The following is a 12,986-nucleotide window of genomic DNA, read 5'->3' as shown; positions in this document are numbered from 1 at the left end:
AGGCGCTATTAGCTAAAGTGGTACCTCAGGGTAAGAACAATTTCAGGTTAAGAACGGACCTCTGGAACGAATTAAGTTCTTAACCCGAGGTACCACTGTATCCACTTGTGGATAGCTCAGTCAGTAGAGCACGAGGCTCTGAATCTCGTGGGTTTGAGCTCCATGCTGGGCAAGAGATTCCTGCATTGCAGTGGGTTCGACTAGGTGACCCTGGTGGTCCCTTCCAACTTTACAAATCTAGGATTCTATCCTACATAGTAGAGAGGGCCTGCAAGATGTGGTCCGCAAGCTTCATTTGGATGGTCTGCAGCATTTCTGTGAAGACTTGATCTGGTGGAAATCTCTTGTGTGACTGGGAGAGATACTTCTCCCTGCCTGCTCCCCAGTGTGGGGCTGCATACACGTTACAATTTACTACAGAGCAGGTGCCACTCTTAAAACAACCTAGATCTGAGTTTGATTGCTGAAATAAAATAAGATGCCTTTGTGTGCAACCCCAGTCAGGAGTTTAAGCTACTGGGAGATGTGACTGAACACTTCTTTTTTTAAAAGTGAGTTGGGATTTCAGTTCTAATCCATTACAGTATTTGGGAAAATGCTTAAAAACTCTGGCAGAGCACAGTTGAGAGAGGCGGAGGAGGAGGCTTAAGACGATAAGAGAGCTGGGAAGAAAGCAAATGAACTGTGTTTTAGCAGAGAGGGATATCAAGCTATCCAGGACAGAAGGGCTAGAGAGGAACTGCAACCCAGACAGGCATAATAGGCTTGGCTTTTATCTTTCAGCTGGAGTGACATAATGCAAGTGGAAAGACGGTTGGAAATTCTGAAGCAGCTAGAGTGAAAGATTACCCGGTTCTGAGCGTCTAACAGTTTAAAGCCCTGGCACACAGCAGAAACCACAGCCAAGCTATGCTCTGTGATACTTCTTCATGCAGATTGCAGTTAACTTGGGTGGCTTGAAAAGAAGACTGGGCAAACTGGCACCAGCCAGAATGGCCAATCTCTGCTTCCCTGGTCGGAGGCAGTAATGTTTCTGAATACCAGCTGCTGTAAACCACAGGAGGGGAGAGCTGCTGGTCTTGCACTGGGGTCCAGCTTTCAGGCTGCCCACTGGGGCATCTGGTTGGCCACTGTGAGACCAGGATGATGGACTAGCCGGACCCCCCTTTGGCCTGATCTGGCAGACTCTTCTCACATTCTCTCTTAGCTCCCCTCCATCTGCAATGCTGGGTTAACAGTACAGGGCTACCTTGCAGGGCTGTTGTAAGCCTTATAAGGCAATGCACACAAAGCCCAAGATAAACAAACTGTATCATTATCAAAAGTTTTCTCTCCTGGTCTATTTATTATGAGGAGGGGGTGATGTTTTTGAAGGGTGCTGGTCTCCCACAGCTTTTCAGGCTGTTGTGGAGGAGAGCCTTGTCTCCCCACCCAGAATGTATTGGAGTACAACTCCCAGCATCCCTGAACATGGGCCATGCTGGATACTGGAGCAGGTGAGAGCTGGAGGTCCAAAAAGCAGCTGGCTTGAAGATGTCTGGGTGCCATGATGGTGCTGGACATCTCCTCCATCTGGGGATCGTTGTATCTGGACTGTTTTCACACACTTATACCCCATCCTGTCAAATTCTGTCTGCTATATTTTATCTGCACAATAAGGGTGAATTTCAGGAACCAAAATGTGTTGTCAGTGCCGCCTAAGCAGTAGCAGTGAACATTGTTGTAGTGAATGGTTGTCACTTGTCAGTTACCCCACTGCCCTGCTCAGAGTTGGGAAGAATATTCCTATGTTATGAATGGTCACTATTGTCACTATGGAATGGTCTATGTCACTATTAAGAAAAAGGGGTCGGAATAGGTCAATATACAGTGGTACCTCGGGTTACATACGCTTCAGGTTACAGACTCCGCTAACCCAGAAATAGTGCTTCAGGTTAAGAACTTTGCTTCAGGGTGAGAACAGAAACCGTGCTCCAGTGGCGTGGCAGCAGCAGGAGGCCCCATTAGCTAAAGTGGTGCTTCAGGTTAAGAACAGTTTCAGGTTAAGTACGGACCTCCGGAACAAATTAACCCGAGGTACCACTGTATATGTAGACTGTCCCTGGGTCAAGTGACTTTTCTTCTTCACGTTCTCAAAGCTCTTAACCTGGCTCAAACATCTGAACTAGCCAGATGTTTAACTGAGAATCAATCACAGTCAGTCCATCCTCTGGAAAACAAGACTCAGTCTAGAGCAGGGCGCCCATACTTTTTTCAGATTAGATGAAGTGAACATGCGTGAAGGCCGACCAAAGTTGTTGATCTTTTTTTTACAATTTTACCCCAAAATTGTTGAGGTTTCTTTAGGATTTTACCCCCCCCCCGAAACAGACTTTGGACATGCCTGGTCTAGAGGGAATCTGGGGGGGGGGGTGTCATGTCTAGAGTTGGGGTTTCCATGGGAACCCCATGGGGGGGTCACTCCCGGGGGCGGGGCTTCCTGAGGATGCGCGCGCGCGCGCAGCCCCCTTCCTCCCCCCCCCGTGGTCCTACCTTCCTCTGGAGCTCCCAGGCGCCCACACAGGCCTTGCCCAGCTGCGCCCCGAGCAGGTGCTCCCCGCCCAGCAGCGCCATCCCTCGAGCCGCGCAGCTAAACCCGCGGTATCCGGCCACCGACGCCCCGGAGCCCACTTCCCACACCGAGCAGCCGCCTCCGGACGACGAGGCCGCCTCGGCCGCCGACACCAGCGCCACCTCCACGGGGCCGCCGGCAGCCGCCATCTTGGGCCGTCACGCCTCCTCCCCGCGCGCATGCGCGAGGGAATCTTCGCCTACTAAAGGCGCCTCCTCCGGCTCCAGGCCCCGCCCCTTGATCGCCGGAAGTGACGAACAAAACAATAGAGGCGGAGAACCATAGAGTTTCCCCTTAGGACTACAGCTCCCAGAAGCCCTCAGCCCCCAATGGTCAGGGATGGGAGCCGTACAGCGTTTCCCAACCTTGGGCCCCAAAGCTCTTTTTTTGGACTACAACTCCCCTCATTCCTAGCTACCAAGGGGTGATGGGAATTGTGGTCTGGAAGCAGGTGGAGACCCCTGGCCTAATGGATCTGGGGGTGGGTCTCTGGAACTCCCTGCCTCTTGAGATCCAGCAGGCGCCTTCACAAAATCATAAAATTTGAACAGACCTCCCACATTATTTTGGCTGAGTTGTTATTAATAAAAATGCTATCATCGTAATGATTATGGCAGTATAGTTGTATTTTGTATTAAGCATGTGAATATGCGTACAATTGTTTTTTAAGCATCAAGTGGCGCTTCCCACAAGTTTGTTCTAGTTCTCAGAAGGATGCCATTAATTCCTAAAAGGGGGGGTCGGGAAGATGTTGGCTGAACTCCCAGCTCAGCTCCAGCAGCCAGCATGGTCAGTGGTCAGATACGATGATCTCTGGAAGCCCGGTATCATCTGAAAGACCACAGTTCTCCCATCCTTGCTCTAAGAAGTAGGATTCCCTTATTGCATGTGAGAGATTGAGGGATGCCTCTATTTAGGAATGAGGAACGGTGAAAGCTGCTATCCCTCCAGATAGGAATGCCTCTGTTTTCTCAGGAAGGAATGCCTCTCTCCTCAGACCAGGAATGGGGAACTTGCAGCCCATTCCAAATATTGTTGGAAATCAAATTCCCACAAGCAACAGCCAGCACAGCCAGGGGGTCACAAATTCTTCATTCCTCTGCTAAAACCATATTATTGTGGTGATCTTGTAGTTGTCTGTCTCAAGAGGCAATGGAGTGTGCCTCTGGGGGCAAAGTCAAATCGCTGCGTGAGCAGCACCAAAATGACCTCCCTGGCTGAAAAAGCTTCTGTGCCCCATGAAAGCCAATCAATAAAAACAACGAATACAGCTCACAAACACCAGATCTATCAATTAATGCAACTCTTTTATTGGTTATTACCTCATTAATCTCTGTAAACTTGTAGCAGTACAAAAATATTATTCTTTGAATTACAATGCATTTCAGGAGTTTTTATTATTATTTACGGTGGAGAAAGGAAGCAGCTTGCCCCAACCTTTACTCAACAAATCTAGCCATTACCCAAGTTCCGGCGAAAGGAACCATAATACAGACCGTTGTGTGGGATGGGAGCTTAAAAACTGAACACCAGAGACACAGACATTTGTAAGTAAAACGGTACCTGAAGGTGTCATGGAAGGGGGGGGGGGACAGGGATCAGGGTTAAACCAAACAAAATTCTACTCAAGAGTAGACCCACTGAAATCAATGGATGTGACTACTGATTTCAGTGGGCCAGTGCTGAGTAGGTCGAATGTTGAGCACAACCCGGTACTGGGATGCAACTGAACACTTAGGGTAGCTCAACAGCTTTTAACTTTTCTGCCCTCTTCTAAATTTGTTTTTGGGATTCCCCCCAACTCACTCAATTTGGGGGGCGGGCAGGCAATTAGAGGAGGTGGGGAAGTTTCGCTGGACAGGTAAAAGCTGTTGTGCTGGCGTTAACTGTTTACACTGGATACCTATAGGGAAAAGTACCGAACAGGATGATTATAACAGATGTTAAGAAGAGGGTGGAAGCAGTGGGCAACCTCTGCTTAAGATGGGCAGCACATAGTGGGCTAGGAGAGCTGAAACTAATGCCAATATATTTTGTACCTGGCAACCAACACACCCCTTGGGCTTCGGATGGAACATGGGTAGATAAGTCTGAAAACCCCTGGACGCAAATTTCCATACCCTCTAGCAGCTCTGGTGACTCATTTACCAGAAGAAATGTAATCAGAGTCAACTCTGGAAGTGTACACTCAATTCTGATCAAACTAAGAGTCCTGATGTATATTTTGCTCCAGGAGTCTACAGGAGTCAGAATCAAGTCTACACTTCTAGAGTTAATGCTAAAGACATTACTTCTGGCCAATGAGCCACCATAGCAGTTATAAATCTGAAACCCAAGGGGTGCTTTGGTTGCCAGGCGCAAAAAAAATTCCAGCTCTTCTTTGCCACTAACAAGGCAAGCACATACACTCTCTTGTGTCAGATATAAGGTGCATCATTGGGTAATGGAAAAAGTAGCGCAGAAAGGGACATACTTTTAAAGGGGAGTTAAGAGGAAGCCGCAATGGAGGCTGCTGTGTGCTCCAACCCTCACTGAGTCAGCAAGAGAACCAGGAGAGGGGAGCAGATCTGCACTTCTTTGGAACAGGGCACAATGCAGCTGACACCACAGGGCCATGCATGAACAGAGTGCGGGCAGGAAAACACGGCTCAAGGAACAAGGAGCGCCCCGCCGAGTGGTGGAGGAACTGAGCTCCGCTATCAACACTCGTGCCCGGCAAAATGGAGTCGGGGATGAACCCCAAATCGTTTCTTCTCACTAGGAACGCTACCACCACCACTGTAAAAAATGTCCTTGTGTGGATTCAGGGTATATAGCCAGTGCAGAGGGCTGCGTTGAAGAAAGCTCCTCTTGGGGCAGACCCCTTGAAATTCATGGCCCCACGTTCATGTTGATTCATTTCAAGCAGTTCTCCGAACAAGTTTGGATAGAACCGAGTGCTTCTTGCATGTTATTCTGTTTACAGGGTAGCAAATGAACCAGCTGGCAGCCGTTGCAGGGACGCATAGCTGGCCACTTCCCCAAAAGCTGCACATTTGGGGCTGATAGCATCCCTGTTAGAGACCAATCCCTTGAGCGCATGCAAGTTCATGTGTGTCTTAAGCATGGTTATACCGTTGGCTGGGAGGCTGGAGGTAACCCTCACTGAACACACCTAATTGTGCAATTGGGCAGACACCCCCCCCCCGGTGCAGTGTGTTCCCCCCCTCCCCAAAAAATGTGAACTAGCCGCTCACCGTTTTGCATATTTGGCATAAAAATCACAGATCAGCACCGCGGGGGAAGACGGCGGTTCATGCAAGAAAAGCCACTTTTGCCCTGGCTCGCCCCTCTCTCCCCGACGCAAAGAAACAGCTGGCCAAGACAACACAGAAAATACAGGTTGGTTGGTGTTTTGTTTTTTAAAAAATAAGGGGGTCACTAGTTTGCAAGTCCAGAAGCAAGCAGGGGTCGAGACGGCGCACCAGTTTGCCCCACGCGAGAGCTTCACTGTAGAGACTAGTCCGTCTCGTTGTCGTCGTCTGTGATGCTCTGCCCATTCACAGCCGGCGAGTCGTACGGCCCCTGGGAAAGGTCCTCAAAGTCGTGGCTGGTGGCAGGGGAGATGATGTCCGGGCTGGTGTCACAGGACTCCGTGCTCTGCTCCGAGGTAGCAATGGTGGTGGCGGTGCTTTTGGGGATCGGGTCGAAGTCGTCGTCTTCCAGGATGGGAGATTCGTGGATATCTGGGGATCAGAACGGTAATGAGGCAGACCGACAGATGGGACAGGTAAGATAGGAGGGCTAGAAAGCGCATGCCGCCTTCGCCAACGGAATGAAGCATTAGGCATGTGGAAGGCAGAAAGGTGCTCTAGCCTATGGGACCATTGCGAAGACTATTACAGTTAATGCAGGTGAAAAGGGTTTTGAGTGCACAGGAAAATAATCGTTGCTGGACTTGGGGTTTTGAAACATGTGCAAAGTGAACTTTTAGGAAAGGCTTACAAGAGTTTTAAAGACAATAAAACAGGTTGTGTCCAGTTCTGGACACCACAATTTAATATTGACAAGCTGGAAGATGTGCAGAGGAGGGCGACCAAGATGATCAAGGGTCTGGAAACCAAGCCTTAGGAGGAACGGTTGAAGGAGGTAGGTATGTTTAGCCTGGAAGAGTGGAGACTGAGAAGAGATATGATAGCCATCTTCAAATATCTTAAGGGCGGTTGTCAGGGAACTGCCATCAGCTCAGAGGTGAGAGGTGGAAGGGCAGTTGTGTTATAGCAGGGGTGTCAAACTCAAATTCATCGGGGGCCGCATCAGCAGTTTGGTCACCCTCAAAGGGCCGGTTGTATCTGTAGGACTTACAGTACAGGAGAGAAGGGTTCAGGCAGCCGTTGGATCTGTCACATCACAGGATGGCATGCGCTCAATATGAAAACAAGTGGAGGTTTCCTGAATGCATGTAAAGTGGAGGTTTCCTGTGTAGAACGGCCGGCGCCGCTAGAGGGCAGCGGCGTAGTGTGGGTTGTCAGCACCCGGGGCAAGGCAAGTAATTTGTGCCCCCTAACCCGGGGCAAGGCAAGTAATTTGCGCCCCCTAACCCCTAACCTGCCACCGCTGCCAGCTTCTTCTTGCTGCTGCCTGGTCTGGTCTGGTGTGGTTCTCTCCCGCGCTCAGCGCTGCGCTGGGCGGCCGCTGCACTGTCCCTCCCCCAGATAGTCCCTCGCTCTCTCTCCGCACCGCACACCTGGCACCCACCCCTCCACAGTGGGCGGCAACCCAGCGGCTTGGATCGGATTCGCACAGCCAGCACTGCAGTGAGAGAGAGTGAGTGAGCCAGGTAGGGGCAGAGAGCTGCGAGTGCAAGCGTGCCCCCCCCCAGATGTTGCGCCCGGTGCGGCCAGCCCCCCTGCACCCCCCACGCTATGCCACTGCTAGAGGGCAGACGTTCTCTGGCTTGTAGGTTGCCACGCATGTGCTGAAGAGGCGGCTTTATTGTGTCAAAAAAAAAAAGCGAGAATAAATGGTGAAGGCTGGAGGCCGGCGGCGGCTACACAAGCCACATGACGAGGTCTGGCAGGCCGGATTCAGCCCGCGGGCCTTGTGTTTGACACCCGTGTGTTATAGGGAACCTCCGAAAATCTTGCGAAGCAGTTCCTCCTCCTGCGAGGAGGAAACCCTCACCTCCAGTGGAAAAGACAGGTCAGAGTCTTGCCTGTTTGCTCTCGAGCAACCACACCAGCATCTGACAGTGGTCACATGGAAGATGGAGGAAGCTTGTTTTCTCCTGCTCTGGAGGGTAGGACTTGAACCCATGGCTTCAAGTTACAACAAAGGAGATTCTGACTAAACATCAGGAAGAACTTTCTGATAGTAAGAGCTGTTCGACAGTGGAATGGTCTCCCTCGGCAGGTTGTGGACTCTCCTTCCTTGGAGGTTTGAGGCTGGGTGGCCATTTGTTGGGATGCTTTAGCTGAGATTCCTGCATTGGACTACACAACCTTAGGGGTCCCTTCCAACTCTATAATTATATGATTCTATACGCCTACCTTACACTTGTTTACACAGCATTGCATTTGATGTTTTACTGCTCATTCACACAGCCTGGAAAGCGAAATGCACAGTATTTCCTAGGAAATATTACTGGTTGGGGTTTTTTGGTTTTTTTTTAAAGGAAAAGGCTTTTTAAAAGTGCTGTGCTACTTTTACAATATGTATTTTAAAAGGTCTGTTTCTATAGTGTTTATAGTTTATTTTCTATGCTTTTTTAACCTCCTGCATTTGTGTCAATGGTGTAAGCTGCCTTGTCTAACTCTGGAAAAAAAGGTAGGATATAAATATAATGATGATAATAATACTCACTACTAAATGCCTCTGGATACTGTTTCGCGAGCTTCCCTTTAAGCGTCCTGAATGAGACACAAACATGGTAATCTGTCAGGTATTATTTAGCTAGGATTCCTCTATTGTTTGGGGTTGGACTAGATGACTGGGTACCTTCCAACTCCACAATTCTATGGTTCTTTGAACTAAAGCATACCGTTAATGCCACAAAAGTAGAATAAAAAATGTGCAGCCGAAAATACAAGGGTGTGTCAGAATAATTTCCAGACCTTCCCCCTCTCTGTTTTATCCCCCCAAAAGCCTGTGAGGGGGGCTCGGCTGATAAACAGGCTGCCCAGTGAGCCTTGTGGCCGAGGCAGGATCTGAACCCTGATCTCCCACATCTTACAGACTGACACCAAGGGTGGCTAACCTGTAAACCTGAAGGTGTTACTGAGCCACACCTCCAATCACCCATTGGTGCTGTAGCCAATAGCAAGGACTGATGGGAGTTGTAGTTTGGTAAGATCAGATTCTATACAACAGCATTACTTGCCCCATGGACAAGATGGAAGAATGCCCTAGTGGCCGGCCAGCCTCACCTGATTCTCCGGAAGATGCTGTCCAGATCTTTCTTCATCTCCACTAAGGTCCGGGTGTGGTGCAGGAACTGCTCGCTCATCTGTTGCGTGCGGACGCCAGACAGGTTATTGAAGTTGAGCAGCATCTCGTTGGTTTTCTCAAATCGGTCCAGCCTGGGCAACAAAGACAAGCTGTTGGCTTGGGTTGGCTCAAGAGGCAGGTTTAAGATTACCAGGATTAAGGAATGTTTTGGGAGCTGCAAGCAAGCATGAAGAATGTGCAGTGTTCTAGACTTACCAAGTTTTGGGAGAAAGTGCTGGATCGTATAACTGACTGCAGAAAAAGTTAAATCTTTCAGTAGAGAATATTCTTTTGAATTATGTACCTATTGTATGGAAATGGGATTCTACACACCCTAATAGTGCCCAAGAGACTGATACTGATGAGCTGGAAGGATAAAGATATGATAACCTTTAATCAATGGATTGACAATATGACAACACCTACTACTTACGAACAGACTGCTTACGGACTTTGTTTGCATAAAATGACAACATTTGGAATGAGTTGGAACAGAATGTAGCAGGCTATTAACATCTATACAGTGGTACCTCGGGTTAAGTACTTAATTCGTTCCGGAGGTCCGTTCTTAACCTGAAACTGTTCTTAACCTGAAGCACCACTTTAGCTAAAAAATTGTGCCGCCGGAGCACAATTTCTGTTCTCATCCTGAAGCAAAGTTCTTAACCCGAGGTAATATTTCTGGGTTAGCGGAGTCTGTAACCTGAAGCGTATGTAACCTTAGGTACCACTGTATAGGTATTAGGATGACAACACTATATCAATTTATGTATGGGAGTACATTACTCTGCATTTTCTTTCTTTATTAAATGAATCTTTGTTTCCCCCCTCGCTTCCCCCTTTTTTCCTTTGTATCTTTATAATTGTAATTTATTTCTATTTTATTATATTTGCTAATTCTTTCAATAATAATATTAATGGAAAAACATAATAATAAAAAGCATGAAGAATGTAAGGGGAGCCAGGCCAAAAGGGGCCCCCTGAGCCCAGCCCAGTGGTCAACAGATGTCCCAAACGGGAAGCCTGCAATCAGGACCCGAGGGGAACAGCAACTCTCCCCACTGACAATTGCCAGTAAATGCAGTCCAGGGGCATTTGCTGTCTCCGACGTTGGAGGGAGAGCACAGCCAGCGTGACTGGTAGTCACTGGTGGCCTTATTCTCCTTCAGTTTGTACCAGTCCTCTTAATTAATAATAATAATAATAATAATAATAATAATAATAAATTTTATTTATACCCCGCCCTCCCCAGCCAAGACTGGGCTCAGGGCGGCTAACACCAGGTATAAAAACAATTGATTAAAATACAACTTAAAAACAAGATTAAAATACAACATTAAAATGCAGCGTCATTTCAGTAGAAACTCAAAATCAAAAACTTTTTGGGGGATGAAAATGTCAAATCTTCACTAAAGCCAACTATCCAGACGTCCTAAGTGGGCCAGAAAAAAGCCAGGGAAGTCCCCAAGTAGGAGTTCCATCACAGAAGAAGAAAGAAAAAAGGAAAGCAGGGAAGGGGATCAAGTTGATTCCAATCCAAAGGCCAGGTGGAACAACTCTTGTCTTACAGCCCCTGCGGAAAGAAATCAGATCCCGCAGGGCTCTGGTCTCATGAGACAGAGCGTTCCACCAGGCCGGAGCCAGTGCTGAAAAGGCCCTGGCTCTGGTTGAGGCTAATCTGACTTCCTTAGGGCCCGGGACCTCCAGAGTGTTGCTATTTATGGAGCTTAAGGTCCTCCATGGGGCCTTCCAGTGGCCACCACTGCCTCCTGCGGGAGTGACTTCCAAAGTTCAGTGCTCCACTCCAGTGAATGCTGAGAACCATGGAAGAGTAGGGAAAGAAGATGGAGACATGGAGCAGGAATTTTGAAGGAGAGCACCCTGCCCACCATGTTTTTAGCTTGGAAAGGGAGAAAGAAGGTGAATGAAGTGAAAGAAATGGGAATGTTTAGCCTGGAAAAGAGGAGACTGAGAGGAGATACAGCAGCCACCTTCCAATATCTGAAGGGTTGTCACATGGAAGATGGAGCAAGATTTTATTCTACTGCTCAAGAGGGTGAGGAATAAACTCCCTTGTTGGTGGTGAACACTCCTTCCTTGGAGGTTTTCAAACAGATGTTCCTGTCCAGGTTTCTTTAGCTGTGATCCCTGCATTGCAGGGGGTTAGATTAGAAGACCCTTGGGGGCCCCTTCCAACTCTACAATCCCATGATTCTATGAAGAGAAAGAAACAGTACCAAGGTGGGAAAGTCCAGTGCTGCAAAATAAAAACGGAGGCCACTCACATGTTCTTTTGAGCCAGGATGATGGCGTTCACATCCTCCGAGTTGACCATGCCAAGGACCCGGCTGCAGAAGACGCCTGAGGCCGTGGGCTCCATCTTAATGTGGGGCTTGTACCTGAGGAGAAGAAGGAAGAGGCCAGGGTGGAAAGAAGGAAGAGGGAGAACAATGAGGAAGTGATTCAGGGAAGCCACGAGGATCTAGCAGGGAAGGCGCAGATCAGAAGAGCACCTGCGCGAGAGGTAAGGTAAAGGGTGCTCATTTCGCTTTATTGGCCGAGGGAGCCGCGTACAGCTTCCGGGTCCTGTGGCCAGCATGACTAAGCCGCTTCTGGTGAACCAGAGCAGCGCACGGAAACGCCGTTTACCTTCCCGCTGGAGTGGTACCTATTTATCTACCTGCACTTTGACGTGCTTTCGAACTGCTAGGTTGGCAGGAGCAGGGACCGAGCAACGGGAGCTCACCCCGTCGCGGGGATTCGATCCGCCGACCTTCTGATCAGCAAGCCCTAGGCTCTGTGGTTTAACCCACAGAGCGCGGGAGGAGGCAGGCACTAATCTACAAGTAATGGGGATGTTATCTCAAGTAAGTGAGCCAAGCCGCGAGCAGCAGCAAAAGAGACCAAGCAGCCCTGGCCTTCCTGGGTGGCAAGATCAAAAAGGAAGTGTAAACTGTCTTTTTTCTTGTTGAAAAGTAAGCAAGCCCCTTCCCCACAAATCAAAGTCCCTTGTTATCTGAGAAGCACTTTTGCCACGCCAGGCAAAGCCCCTTCCCCATAACAGGAGCCAAGTAAGCTTCTCCACTGACCTCCTCCTCCTTCAAAGCCCCTGCAACGTGACCCTCCCCAATAACAGACAAGCCCCGCCCACTCCAACCAGAAGGCCCCACCCACAACAAGCCCCTCCCATGTAAAACCACGCCCACCCGTGAAAGAATTCCCCGCCCACAAGCTCCCAACAGCAACGCCCCGCTGACCAAAGACCCCGCCCACAAACTCCTCCCCAATAAGCCCCACCCATTGAAACCAGAAGCCCCACCCAAAACAAACCTCCAATAGCAGAGAAGGCCCCGCCCACCAAGGCAAAGGCCCCGCCCACCTAATGCAGAAGGCCCCGCCCACACGGCCCTCCCCCCAGCTTAGTCCTCCCCCCCGCACAAGAACAGCTCCTGCCCCCGGGAAGGGAAGGCGCCCCCCCCCTCCCAGGAGGCCCCGCCCCCGGCCTACCTGAGGGGCCTCGCCAGTTCCGGGCTCCCTTGCCCGTGGCTGGGGCGAGGGAGCCTTGAGGGCCCGTCGAGGCGCCGGAGGTGAGGGCGGCGGCCCCTCGCTCCGCGCCGCCGCTGCCCCCGCCGAGGGCCGCCTCCTGCCCCGGACAGGCGCGCGCACGGAGCCCAGCTTGCTCGCCCGCTCGCTCACTTCCGGGTTGGGGCGTGGCCCCACGCACGGCGCGACCTCAGCGTCCCCTTGCGCGGCGTGCGTGCGTGCGTGCGTGCGTATGGAACCCGGCCCGTTTCCTTGGCAACGCGGGGCCTGCTTCCGCGCCTAGCCCAGCGCGGCTCGTCCTCCGTCTCGATTGGGGAACTCCGCTGGCCACGCCCCCTTGCCCCGCCCCTTGCCCCGCCCCCAAGCG

The 12,986-nt window shown here is 50.2% G+C and overlaps 2 protein-coding genes across 3 annotated transcripts in view; both read right to left on the bottom strand.

The window, feature by feature from the left end:
* WDR18 (WD repeat domain 18) overlaps positions 1-2,849 on the bottom strand; it is a 39,488-nt gene extending 36,639 nt beyond the window's left edge. Inside the window, exon 1 of the mRNA XM_083483989.1 lies at positions 2,533-2,849. Within this exon, the coding sequence (XP_083340115.1) occupies positions 2,533-2,760 (228 nt within the window). The 5' untranslated portion in view covers positions 2,761-2,849. The remainder of the gene's footprint in view (positions 1-2,532) is intronic.
* A 1,050-nt stretch (positions 2,850-3,899) lies between these two features.
* KXD1 (KxDL motif containing 1) lies at positions 3,900-12,868 on the bottom strand. Of its 2 annotated transcripts, none has more exons than XM_083484250.1 (5): positions 12,624-12,868; positions 11,362-11,475; positions 9,016-9,168; positions 8,453-8,499; positions 3,900-6,336 (listed from the first exon to the last, which is right to left on the bottom strand). In XM_083484250.1, the coding sequence occupies exons 2-5, from the start codon at positions 11,454-11,456 to the stop codon at positions 6,110-6,112; spliced, it is 522 nt and encodes a 173-aa protein (XP_083340376.1). In that variant the 5' UTR covers positions 11,457-11,475; positions 12,624-12,868; the 3' UTR covers positions 3,900-6,109. The 2 variants fall into 2 exon arrangements, with proteins under 2 accessions (XP_083340376.1, XP_083340375.1); XM_083484249.1 differs by having other exon boundaries at positions 12,584-12,804.
* Positions 12,869-12,986: the final 118 nt, after the last annotated feature.

The sequence above is a fragment of the Podarcis liolepis genome, assembly GCF_965112155.1.
Source record: "Podarcis liolepis genome assembly, chromosome: 18".
Lineage (NCBI taxonomy): Eukaryota > Metazoa > Chordata > Lepidosauria > Squamata > Lacertidae > Podarcis > Podarcis liolepis.
Note: the sequence above shows the minus strand (reverse complement) of the source record. Positions and strands in the feature narration are given on the sequence as shown.

Bases quoted from the DNA above. Each gene is read 5' to 3' on its own strand.
- KXD1 (XM_083484250.1), bottom strand. From the start codon at position 11,456: ATGGAGCCCACGGCCTCAGGCGTCTTCTGCAGCCGGGTCCTTGGCATG. The intron at 9,169-11,361 runs GTGAGTGGCCTC...TTTGTTGCCCAG, and splicing joins ATCCTGGCTCAAAAGAACAT to GCTGGACCGATTTGAGAAAA. The intron at 6,337-8,452 runs GTGAGTATTATT...TCTGATCCCCAG, and splicing joins GTATCCAGAGGCATTTAGTA to ATATCCACGAATCTCCCATC.